At 41.9% G+C, this 13194-nt stretch overlaps 1 protein-coding gene across 1 annotated transcript; it reads right to left on the reverse strand.

Annotated features, from left to right (window-relative positions):
• Positions 1-152: 152 nt before the first annotated feature.
• Positions 153-10290, reverse strand: LOC119731247. Its single transcript, XM_038204332.1, has 4 exons — positions 10065-10290; positions 4137-4268; positions 3097-3191; positions 153-2031 (listed from the first exon to the last, which is right to left on the reverse strand). Exons 1-4 carry the CDS (start codon positions 10216-10218, stop codon positions 1675-1677), a joined length of 738 nt encoding a protein of 245 aa, XP_038060260.1. The 5' UTR covers positions 10219-10290; the 3' UTR covers positions 153-1674.
• Between the last annotated feature and the right edge of the window lie 2904 nt (positions 10291-13194).

The following is a 13194-nucleotide window of genomic DNA, read 5'->3' on the forward strand; positions in this document are numbered from 1 at the left end:
AGGTCGCCATGTCGGATAACGTCTGTTTTCACATCGCGTACTTGCGTGAGAACGAAAATGATACGCAAAGATTTGCCTACGTACATCCGATGCATGGATTCTAGATTAATTCAGGCTCGTTTGGCTCTTTTTAATACAGTTCTTATTAACGGTCATTTTTGATTTGTTTGTCAATGAAAATAACTCCTTCAAGTTTATTCCAAAAAAATCCGTCCCAAAAGACATTTTATTATTATTTTTTTTTATTCGGCATTAAGAAACACATACAAACAGCAAACATTCACAAAATATTAAAACAAAACAAAAATAAGAAAACAAAAACGAGTCTCCAGTTTAAGTTGAAGTTTTTACCTAATGACCGCCACAAAATTAGTTCATAAATGTACATGCTTGAACGAGTGATCGAGTTCCACAATACACACGAAACTTTTCGTAAGTGAGAGGTCAATTTTTGGCACGATATTTCTCTTTCACGACATGCGATTTTTCAGTTTCCATAAAATTCCGAGGGTGGTATTCTTAAGAAATCAATGTACCAAAACTAATTTCAAAATCTCGGACTTTTACAGGTTACATTTCGTTTTCGAGGGGCCAAGCGCGCCACCAGGGATCAACTTTCAGGCTCTATACATGTTTTACATTATATGCACATTTTTGTTTATGAGACACTCTATAAAAGAAAAAAAACACGCAGGCCAGTGAAAATGCCGGCTGGCTAGTTAAGAAGAGTCTGTTTGAGTAACCCGGCTGGCTAGAGAACAAAAACAAGTTAAGACCGAACCCTGACTGTACACAGATAATCATGTACGCCCAAACTACACATTGTATAGAATAGTGTGTGTAAGATGTATCTTATCTGACTCTTGATTGATAATGTGCCCCACCCAAGAGAGACGTTACAGTATGAACGCGTCGCACGGTGCTAGTGGAAAAACCATGACCTATAATAATCTGGTCGAATTTACATCGTACAATTGTAGAAATGTCACGAAAGCTAGTCCGGCTGGCCTTTACTCATTACCAAGATTCATTCGAGGCTTTGAAATTTAGGACCACAGCCTGGCCATTATTTTTTTCGTTTCGCAAACAAGTACAATCTTTTCATTATACTAAACAGGAAGACCTAAAATAGCTTTTCATCGTTTACCACAAATCGTTCTAGTTAGGGCATACAGTTATAACCCTTTAAACAAACAAATGTAGCTCAGGGTTTCATGGAATACGTTTAAAATAGAAAAACAGTTTTTCCACCGGAAAAAAATCTGCATCATACACGAACGACTATTTCAATTAACAAGTGACCCAAAATAAACCTGAACTAAAAAGAAAAACAGACGATGCAGGTTTGTCAAGCAAAACAAATTCCTTTTACTCTTTGTAGTACTGTCGAACAAGCTTTTTGTATTACGAAGCAAACGCGCAATTGTTTACTTAGGGCCGAACAGAGTTCCGCCAAATGCAACAACTTCTTGGCTTCATCGGTGACTTGAGTTGAGAAATTTAAAAAAACTACCAGAGAATCAAACACTGTAAAGTTTTTTTTTCCCGCCATATTCCAAAGCTTATAGTAGACAAATAGATAGAACCTATAGGCCTTTAAAGTATGCAGACATAGGTTGTCAAAGATTTATGACGTGATGATCTGCATTTTGTATTTCAATCCTTAAGAGGATTTTAAGGCTTATAACTATATCCTTCAGGGAGATCTTTCTTTCCTGCGTCGGGGAAGATGATATTTTCGGGGTCAGCCCTGTGCAGATCGGTATCTACAAGCTCGAAGTAATCAGGAAACTTGAAGGCCTTCAACTGACTTAGGAAGCTCCTTGCAGCCTCCGAATCCTCTCCTACACCTTCCAGTTCCGCACGGAGGACGTACAGCAATCCAGGGCGCTTAGTGAACTTCTTGTAGAGACCCAAATGAGATATACCGAGATCTTTGGGAGCCTTCCGAAGGATGAAGTTAGCGCCCGAAGATTCCATCCAGTCTTTCTCGAAGGTTTCCTGAAGCTTGGCATCGTTTTCATCAGCGGCCTGGACAAAGTGTTTAATCAATACAAGCATATTCGGCGTTGTTTGCGATTCATGGTTACAAATTAAAAAGGGACTTATTGAAATATCATGAAAAACAAACATGCATCATGACAATACGGAGAATAAAGACATTTGAAATGAGGGGGCCGTATCATAAGTCCGACGCCTCATTAGTCCGAAATTTCGGATTTGTGAGGCGTCGGACTTATGAGGCATACAATTTATTTATTCCGCCTCATAGGACCGACGCCTCATAAGTCCGACGCCTCATAAGTCTGACTTCGGAAAAACGAGGCATTTAATTTGTCGGACTAATGGGGCGTCGGAGCTATGAGGCGTCGGAGCTACAGGGTGGTTCAACAAAAAGGACACCCACTTTTGACAGCAATTTTTACCTACTTAATGAACTTATTTTAAAAAAAATTTTCACATAGTAGTAAAATATAGGCCTTTAACTATGCATTGTGAAAAAATGCATGGTAACTATTTTTTTAAGCTGTCCAATTATTCATGTCAGTGTTAAGATCATCTACTCAATGAGCTGTCGGCTTAAGTTCATTGTTGCTTAACATTACATAACATAACAATCAAATGCCATGCCCTTTCAAAAGCTCCGAAAGCTGAGCTCAGTCAAGCGAAGGGAATGTATACCTCCATGGACAAACAGGTTTCGCACATGAAATGATCAAATTAGCATAGCTCAACGACAAAATGTGCAAATGCAACGATTTTTTCGTCACATTTGCTTAACGGCCAGTACTTTAATGGCTACTAATCGACAGTTAAAAATAATTTTTAAAAATAGGTGAAAATTGCTGTCAAATGTGGGTGTCCTTTTTTTTTAACCAGCCTGTATGAGGCGTCGGACTTATGAGGCGTCGGACTTATGGGCCTTTATTTGGTTGGGGGATGCGATTTTGTCGGACTTATGAGGAGTCGGACCTATGAGGCGTTGGACTGATGAGTGGACCCCGAAATGAGATGTCTTTATTTTGCAACATTAGGCCCTTTTGTGTTATTTTGCTTTAATAGATAAAAACAGGGTAGGCCTACGGGTAAACTCACCTTAAATGATGTGATGATGAAGATACCTTTGTCATCTTTCGGCAGCCAGGGAGCCAATGGCTTCCCAGTATTTGTTGCAATTTCAGTGTAGCCACCTTTTGGATAGGATTTGAAAGAAAATGACTTAAACTCGAAATTGAACTTGAGCAGCGCAATGATGTCTGTTCACTCGCTCTGGTCAATATTGAACTTTGACCTCGTGATTATTAACTGCTTGCCAATGCTGTATATGATCAAAAGGCTAATACATTGCAGTAGTTATAGATCCGAACATCACCGAAAGAAATGAAAATATCTTCACGGATATAAAAGGCTTATCCGATGCAATTGCTGTTCAATGCCTGCGACTATTTTTGGTTGTCTGTGATCCTTTGCGATTGATATAATATCTATGATTGCTTTGTTTTACAGCGATCTGTTGCAATTTATAGGCCTTAATTGGAAAAGCCCAGGTTTTAATCGCGGGTAAGAGAGATATGCAGATTGTTCCTCTACATGTGGTTATTTTTGTAATTGTTATAATGGCATATAGGTTCAATGCGGTAAACGATTACGATAACGCATATTCTTCAATTAAAGGGAAGATACAACAATTGCAAACATCAAAAAAACGAAATGATCAAATTATCCCAAAATAAGTTACTGGATGTTACGGAATGACAGTCTAAAGCATCCTGCAAAATCGTGGCTCCTGGTGTGCTGACATTTTGAAGAAAAGTTGTATTTTTCCAACGCTGGTCGGCCGACCAGATTTTTTTTAAAGTGCTCCTAACTTTTCGTATTCAATTATTCCGCATTTTCTTTTACATTGATTACACAGGGGTACACGCGTTCTAGACTGATTTTCAAACCTTACAATTCGGAAAGTCTATTACTTGATCCATTTCATCTCAAGTTGGGTTAGGGAACCAGACTACAAGAACATGATTCAAGCCCAAAACATGAAACAAGTCAGTTTAACCGTATTTGCTATAACACACTAATCCTCCAAATCCATTTATATCTGAAAAAATTAACTCGAACCATGTCTAAATTCCTACCTGGATAGGCCACGTTGTCTGCTGACGTTGAGTCCTTCATCATTCTTATCCAAGCCTCTGATGGTTTGCTCTGCTGAAACCCCTCAAATGTTAGTCCGTCGAACGCAGCATGATTCACGTACTTGAAGGCACCTGTGAAGTAAGGATGAACAAAGAACGCGATTAAGTTGATACAGCAGCTATCCAATGATAATTTGCGCATGGACGTCGCCAGGATTTTGTTGGGGGGAGGGGGGAGGGGGTAAAGCACACGCCTGAAGGGCAGGTGGTGAACATCATTTCACGCTGCAGCGAGGCGCTGTTCCAGCAATACGGACGGAGATCCGGAGGTGCCATAAACAAATGTTGAGATACTGAAATAAATTTATCGCGGGAAGACGGCATATACGTAAGATGTCGACAAAAAAACTCGACATCCTGCAGATAATAGACCTTTATCAAGGTAGCAAGCCGTCTTGCAAATCAAAGCGAGGGCATAAAACAGAAACAAACATGGCAGCGTAAATATTGTTTGCGGTGAACAAGTGACTCTCGCAAAGTTTGACACTGTTATATTGGATGGACAACTCAAATTCCCCGAAACATTAATCAACATTCTTGGTGGGTTACGTTAGTTTTATTGTACTTTGAAGAAGGATCTTATAAAGCCAAGAACCAACGGGCGAACTGAAATTTCCGTGTCTGAGTTTCATACGAGTATATTCGCTCGTACATCCGCCCTGTCTGGGAAGGGCTTATGAGCTTCACGAAATCTTGTGAATGAAGTGGGGATGTAATTCTGGGTAACTTATCGTGACCTATATAAACACATCCAACTGCAGCTGTTTGTGGTCAAAGGTCTTAAAATGATCGGGGCGGTGAGGAAGATTGAGCCACTTCTCTTCATGTCCAATATGATCAGCGTCTCAAAGAGCCTCTTCTATTAACTCAAACTCCTACTGCCCGCCTTCACGTGCCGATCCCCGTTTAGAACAGAGGGCAGGGGTGTGAAGGCGAGTTTCTTGCGCCTTAAACCAGTTTGCTCCGGGGAGGTGGAGCTCGTTAACCTTGGGAGGTAGTTCACCTAGGAGACAGAAACTCTGATTCCAAACACGGGTTGTTCGGGCTCGCACCCTTGGATGACAGCCCACCTACGAGAAGGTAAACGCTGATTTCAAACCCCAGCTGGGCCGAGCAGTTGGATCTTCATCAGTGGAATGTGCTGTTCACATGACCAGCTGCAGCTGAAGAAAAGGCAAAGTCTCATGCCCATAGGCGTAGCCAAGGGGGGGCCCAGGGGGGCCATGCCCCCCCCCCCCTGCTGTGTGTGGTAAAAAAAAAAAAAGGAAAAAAAGAACGCAAAAAAAACAGGAATGTTATATAATGTACAAATATTAAAATAGATTTTTACCAAAACGCGAATTCTATTTTAAACGAAACTATACGAGTATGTTAATATGTGTAGTCCGAAATAAAAAATGCTACGTACGTGACACGTACATATCCATGTACACGTACCGAAGTCTTTAATAGTTAGCACGCTTAGACTTACATTATTTTATTCATAGCATGCACGTAATGTTGAAGGTATAGTATTTTGCAACTTTGTGCATTTTGTTCGTTTAAAGAAACAAAAGTGCTCAAAATCTAAAGAAGGGTGCTGAACAATTAACCTGATGAAGTTTCAGCTCAGCTTCAGCTGTATATTTCGAGAAAAACAACATTCTAGGATCTCGATTTCAAATCAAAAGTTGTTGACTCATGTTTTGAATTGGGCCTGAATTCAGCGTCCGAGACACGTTCTCACTAGCCGATTGCAGCTAGCTACGCCATGTCGCGCACCGATCCGACGAAGTTATAGCAACCGGGCGCACCGTGTTCGTCGTGTCAACGCTTGCGCGCGCTTCGCCGAATAAAAAAAACGAACTATACTAAGGCCAAAAAAAAGTCTCCGGTTTCTGGTATGGGGCTTGCCCAAAAAGTGGTGCGACGACGCGGCTAAATTATTTTTTTACCGTTTTTTTCTTCAAATGTCGGCTGATGACTGCAAATGGTGCCTGACTAAACTTAGTGCAAATATATGGGAGTCCAGAGAGGCCACATAAAGCTTATTCTCGATCGTAACCCCATCGAAAAACACGTTAAAATTGAACAACAGCAGCATTCCAGTCATACCAGTCACCACCACCCCCCTTAAAATCTAACCTTAAAGTTGTAAACACGAGCAAATTTGATTCAGAGTCAGAAGAAAGTGGCCAAAAAATGCCTTAGATTGCACCACAGAGCATCTAGAATCAAAAATTTCCCGGGGCCCTTAAGCGGGCCCCGGACCCCACGCCGTAAGGGCTTCGCGCTCGCATTCAGGTTGGTAAAGGCCGGTCACACTTGGCCCCCCCTGCTCCAAATTCCTGGCTACGCCTGTGCTCATGATCCATTCTACATCGAAGAATACCTGAAGGTCAAGAACAGCATCAAAGTGTGGCAGGTGCTGCGGTGAGGACAGAGTAACCCGGGAAGTCCTGAAACATGTCCCCGTGAATGATATCGCTCTAAATTTTATAAATTAGAGCACGATACTGAAGAACTACCAGCGCTCTGGAGTATCATCAATATCATCCCAACTCCCAAGTCTGGGGACCTCATCAAGACGGACAATTATCGGGGCATCAATCTAAGTCCCCTTCTTGCCAAAATCTAGAACAGGATACTGCTTATCGCGCTCAGACCCGCTCTAGGTCCTTTGCTCAGAACGTCACAGAACGACTTCCGCGGCAGAAGCGCACCACGGCTCAACAGTGCGTGCATTATGGTGTCCGAGAGAAGGTGGTCCAGGCAGTTGCAGTTGGCTACAATGGCACTCGCGCCAAGGTGCTCTCTCCTGACGGAGCGACCCAGTAATTTGAGATCCTGACGAGAGTACTCTAGGGTGACACACTGGTCCCCTTCTATTTTGTGCTGGTCCTCGACTATACACTGAGGCAAGCGATTGACAGCAAGGAAGAGGAGCTTTGCTTCACATTCACACCTAGAAGAAGAAGGCGGGTTAGCCCTGTCATGATGACCGACCTCGACTTCTCTGATGATATTGGCCTCATATCTGGCACGGCAGAAAAAGCGCGGGTGCTGCTTCTTGCGGTAGAATCTTAGTGCATGAAGATTGGCCTCCACATTAATGCCAAAAAGACAAAGGTGCTAGCCTTCAACATTGAGGGCACAACAGTCGCCACTGGCGATAGAAGACAGTGGTCGAGGTAGTGAAGGACTTTAAGTACCTCGGTCCTTCATTGCCTCAACAGAGAAGGAGCAGAAGATCGGGAGGGCTCTGGCATGGAGTGCGGCCCACTCAATGAAGAAGGTGGGGAAAGCTCAGCGACGACCTCAAGAGGCCATTCTTTGTTGCAACGGTCGAGTCAGTGCTGCTTTACGGTGCTGAATCGTAGCCCTCATAAAGCAGGAGAAGTCGATTGATGGTGTCTACATGGCTCTGAATGTCTCCTGGAGAGACCACTTCAGCATCTTGACCTTTTTTGGAGACCTTCCACACATCTCAGACAAGATCAGGGAGAGGAAAATTGGCTCTGGCAGGCCATTGCATCCGCCACCCGGAGCTAGCAGCCCACAACACCATCCTGTGGGAGCCGACTCATGGAACTGCCAGGAGGGGGCGCAGACGAGCCACGTACATCGACACGCTGCGGCGGGATGTTGGTCTCAGTGACACAGGGGAGCTGAGGACCATAATGCTGGATATAGAAGAGTTGAGGGCGGCGACCAAGTCTCGAATTGGTGTAGGTTAGGCTGCACTCTCGCATCGCATCGCAGCTGTTTAAAGCCCCGGTTAGCTAATGCGCGCAAATGATATCCGAAAACTTTATCATAGAAATGCATACATTCATTACCGGATGTGATTTCTATTTCATTGCGGACCATTTGGACAAATTTGAGCGTCGCATAATATGCAGTTTGACCCTTCGTGAATTCCAAACGGAACCTCAGAAAGTGACGGGAGATAAAATGTACAAAACAGATAAGTTTTACAGAGTTTCCTACATCCTTACGCTTTCCAAAAACAAAAATAAGTTTTTCAGATTTTCCTTCATCCTTACGCTTTCCAACAAAAAAAAGCATTTATGAATAGGAATAAAAGAATAGTGACTCGGTCTTAATGGCCGTTTCAAACCTTGCAGGGTCGTGGTCGTGATGACTTGCAGGTCACAGGTCACGAAAAATCTATCCAATCAGAGCTTAAATTCATCAGCCCTTCCCAGCGTCCTGTTTGCAGGGCGGGGGATACGAGCGAAAGGCGTATATTGCACCGCTGTCGCTTCAGAAAAAAAAACGGTCGAGACTTTCTATATTCACTTTTCATGGTAAGAAAGTGATGAAATCATTTAATATGTAACTACTCATTTCGCTGCTCATTACTACAAATGAGTAAATGAGCAGTGAAATGAGTAAATGAGTAATCAAAAGAGCAAGAGATGAGTAAATGAGCAGTGAAATGAATAAATGAGCAGTGAAATGAGTAATCAACTGAGCAGGAAATTAGCAGATGAGCAGTGACATGAGTAACTGAGTAATCAAAAAAGCAGGAAATTAGCAGATGAGCAGTAAAATGAGTAAGTGAGTAATCAAAAGAGCAAGAAATGAGCAGTGAAATGAGTAAATGAGCAGTGAAATGAGTAGTTATATATTAAATGATTTCATCACTTTCTTACCATTCGGAGATTAAGCTTCAAAGCTCCAACATGAATGTTATTTCTGCAGTCAAACCCTATGCTTGTCACATGTGTGACAAAAGCTTCGGACGGAGATATAACCTCTTGAGACATACCGAAAAATGCACATGCTGAAGATGAATCTAACGTAGATGAAGTTGAGGTGGATAATTCTGAACCTGAATTTAAAAGCCGTAGATTTGAAGATACGAAAATGGAAAACAATGAAACTGAATCTACGTATGATGAAGACGACGATCTTGAGGAAAATGATTCGGAATCCGTCATGGAGGTGGAAGATGACGAATTATCTGATGAAGATGAGTCTAGTTCGGATTTGGAAGACAACACCGCATATCGAGACTGGTTGAAAGAGTCCCTAGAAGCCACCGATGAGATGTGGAGTGCAAAATATGAAAAGTACATCAACGGGGATATGAGTAAAGATCAGGCCAAGGAAAAAGCCAACGTGAAGACCCTTTTGGCAGTCAAGCGAATCTTTTTCAACAAATGCAAAGATTTTTTGTCAAGTTACATACATCTGAAAGATAATGGCACCCAGCACGAAATTGTAGAAGACATCCAAGGAAAATTGAATACAGGCATGGAAGTAAATAGGGCTCTGAACAGGATAATGCATAAACACCGTAACACATGTGACGGCCTGTTCCAACAAGATGAAGATGAAGAAAACGCTGAAGACAGTGACGATTAAAGACTTGAATAGTTTTCCAAAGAAAAGATTATTGTCATTTTACAGTCATTGCCAACCCGTGGGTCCACTGTGAGCAGAATTTGGTTTCATCGAACATGGGTACGGTACGGGTAGGCAATGCCAATACCGTTCACGCTAATACACCAGTGGAGTGTCATAGCAGTGCATTTAGATACCCTCTGAACCAGTCCTGTCTGTCCAGATCCAAGGTAGGATTTTACCCATGTAGAGCGCCTGATCCCGGCGTATGGAAGCTGTGTTGGATTTGTGCTGAGTATTAGTATCAAGTAAAGGGTTCATTTATCTCCGGACCCGGGACTATTTCGGATGGTAAACCCAGAGATCATCAGCGCAGAAATATATAGGCAATTCAAATTTGGGCCTATAGCTCTTGGCGGGACCTTAATAACAAATGAACGATTTTTAGTGTAGGTTTGATGCAAACTATAAAAACGACCTGCTATGCTGATTATGGAATTATGGATAGATAAGATACACACTAGACTACTACCGTACCATCAGGGTTCAAGTTGCGATGGAGTTGGGTTGATATGTAGTCCTTGTTGGTCTTTACATAGTTGGCTGCCCGTAACCAATAGTCCACGAATCCAGCTGGTTGGATCTTCTCGAAGAAGTTCCAGATGTAATACAGTTTGGTAGTGCCTGCCATTCTTGCCCAGCGTTGGAAGCGAAATGAATGTACGTTGCGATCGTACAGTGAAGATGAATGGTGTCTATGAATGAGGGTCGTGACCCGGCCCGCGACGATTATGTCTAGTCACGTCACGGTCATTGAATAAACATGTCTACTCCGCAACCCTGGATTCCGCAACCCTGGATTTACACGGTCAAACACAATTTGTTGTGTACTTTTCAGTGGGGTAGCACGGTCATTTTGATTGGGGGGTTACATTTTTTGAAAGGGCACTTGCACATCCGTGGTAAAAATGTAAGCACGTGTTTTTTCCCGGACACTTGGCCTCCGTAAAATCAAAAAGGGGGGGGGGGGGGGGGGGGGCTGTTCAAAACCGACCATTATTCACACCGTAACGGACAATAATGGGCCCAGGGAGATACGTGCGTCAAACAAACAAAAAGGCACCCGAACGGCTGCTGGCATAAAAAGGGTACCAATTCTTTTTATAAAAAGGGCACTTCGTAATAAAAAAGGGGCACTCCTACAAAAATATTGGCGGGGGGGGGGAAGCGCCGGGGAAAAAGGGCATATCATTGGAAACGGACAGTCTTTAGAAAATATTGTGGGGTATAAATACCCCCCTAATCAAAAAAATCACGGCCTTTTGGGGTTACAGCTGGCATCCTTGCTAAATCAATTAATTCTTTGAACCATAACCAACGAGATGTGGGTGGGTGCCATCGTTAATTGTGACCGTAAATACACCTAATTTGCATAAATCGTTAAAACCTGCCGTGTAATATATTTTTCCCCAGATTTGGGTATATTTTTTATTTTTTATTTTTTTGAAAATTTTATTTTGGAGATTCTACTTGCCCATCCTTACTTCATTAACATTTTCTAAAGTATATAAGTGACTGAATAGTTATGAGGACATACGATCCCAAATGGCTACTATTATACCCAAAAGTTGCATGCATTTACCTTGTCTCCAGATATCTTCAAGTAGTCTTGCAAAAAAAACTTCAGTATTGATGAGCTTCAAATTCACCAAGTTGCTTACTGGCACAGTTACCCTATTAAAACCTTATGGAAAATCATGTGAACAATGATAACGTTGTGATATTTAGCCCAGCAAACAAACACGGGGAAACGGGGTGTCTGTTAAATGGCGTAATTAGTGAAGGGTTGCCTAACGTGGGAGACTTGAAAAAAGTTCAAGGCAATTCCCAAAATTATTGGAAAGAAAATTAATGGAAAAAAAACATTTTGACAATGACATAATTATTGCAAGCCTACTTCTTTTCGGGGGGGGTGAGGGGGATTTCCTTGAACTTATTCAAATGTCCCACGTTAGACGACTCATCACCTAAATTAAGCCCAGTTTACGGACAACCAGCATGTTTTTCCCTGTTTTGGTTGCTGAGCTACATATCACAATGTTATCATTGTTCACATGCTTTTCCAAAAGGTTTTAATAGGGTAGCTGTGGAAGGAAGCAACTTGGTGAAGCGGAAGCTATCGATACTGAGGTTTGGCAAGACTACTTGATGATATCTGGAGACAAGGTAAATGCGGGCAGTTTTTGGGGTATGATGATAACCATTTTGGATCGTTACTATATCCTCATAATTATTCAGTCAAATGCAGAAGAAAATGTTATTTAGGTCAAGGTGTACAATCACCAAAATACACTTTTCAAAAAAAAATAATAACATTAAGAATATACCCAAATATGGGAATGAATATATTACACGACAGGGATTTATGCAAATTAGGTATATTTGGGTATAAATTAAGGGTGGCATCCACCTACATTTTGTTCTCCATCCTTTGACTGATTGATCTGACATGGTTGCCTGCTATTACCAAAAAATGCAGTCCAAAGTGTAATATTCCACTTTGGCTGGTCCACTAATAAGAAGAAAACAGACTAGCACTGCGTTTTAATTTGTATAGTTTCATAAAAGCAATAACATTCCGGTGTGCCACTGTACTATTATTCATAGTCGCTTCGCCGTAAAAAAGCAATTACTTTTTCATCCTGCGTTAAAAAAATCTCATATTACATGTATTCCTAGTTCAAAGCAAGCCAAATAACATGGTAAGTGCCGCTTGAACTCTGGTTGAACCGGTGACCCAGCTTTTTGCAAAGCAAAGTGCTGCCCCAAGAGTCTCCCATTACTTTGTATACATAAAGGGGCCTTTGAGGTCTGGGTTTTACCGCCAGACCTACCCAAGCAATCAATCATGCTATTGTTGCCTTGCCACATTCAACAACACCAGCTTTTATGAATTTACTAAAGTGATGAATACAACATGATGTCATTCATAAATTTGTCTTGTTTTCTTGATATTCATTTTCCTTTATGAAAAAGAAATCCTTTTTTTGGGGGGGGGGGGGGTAAACAATCAATAGACATCGATGGCAAAATAAACAATGGACATCTGGGATCGGAATATATTCAGACACTATGGGAAAGTACTATGTTGACATATAAAGCCATAAAACCAAACAGCATTGGGGTTATTACGCGAAATACAAGCGACTATGAAAAATAGTACGGACGCGCGTTCGTGTAAGAACAGTACAAGTGGCACATCGGAAGGTTCAAAAAGTCCAGCATATCGTGTGACCTTATTATAAACGAGCGTGCGACACAGCGCCCTCTATTTTTCTCTGGCACTTAGCATGAATGCTCGTTGAAAAACCATGGCCTACGTAATAAAATCTGGTCGAATTTAACAACGTAGAATGTCAAGAAAACATCAGTGGAGAAAGATTTTTTCTGCTCCTTTATTTTACTTAGCCTAACTTGATCTCTCTTTTCTGTGTCTGCATTTTCCGCTTTTCTGTATTTATCGGAGGTCTTATCGCCGATACTTGCGCCACTCACGCGTGGCCGCGCCGGTTTTCATGGCGTGCACGCTGATACCGCTTGGTACCCTCCTCCTCTCTTGTCGTGACGTTTATATTTTTCCCCTATTTTTTTGTCTTTTTGAGCGTCC

This window comes from Patiria miniata, unplaced genomic scaffold (genome assembly GCF_015706575.1).
Source record: "Patiria miniata isolate m_02_andy unplaced genomic scaffold, ASM1570657v1 HiC_scaffold_23, whole genome shotgun sequence".
NCBI lineage: Eukaryota > Metazoa > Echinodermata > Asteroidea > Valvatida > Asterinidae > Patiria > Patiria miniata.

Coding starts and splice junctions, on each gene's coding strand:
- LOC119731247 (XM_038204332.1), bottom strand. CDS start 10,218: ATGGCAGGCACTACCAAACTGTATTACATCTGGAACTTCTTCGAGAAG. Junction 4,269..10,064: donor TCGCAACTTGAACCCTGATG/GTACGGTAGTAG, acceptor CTTACTTCACAG/GTGCCTTCAAGTACGTGAAT. Junction 2,032..3,096: donor TCATCATCACATCATTTAAG/GTGAGTTTACCC, acceptor CACTTTGTCCAG/GCCGCTGATGAAAACGATGC.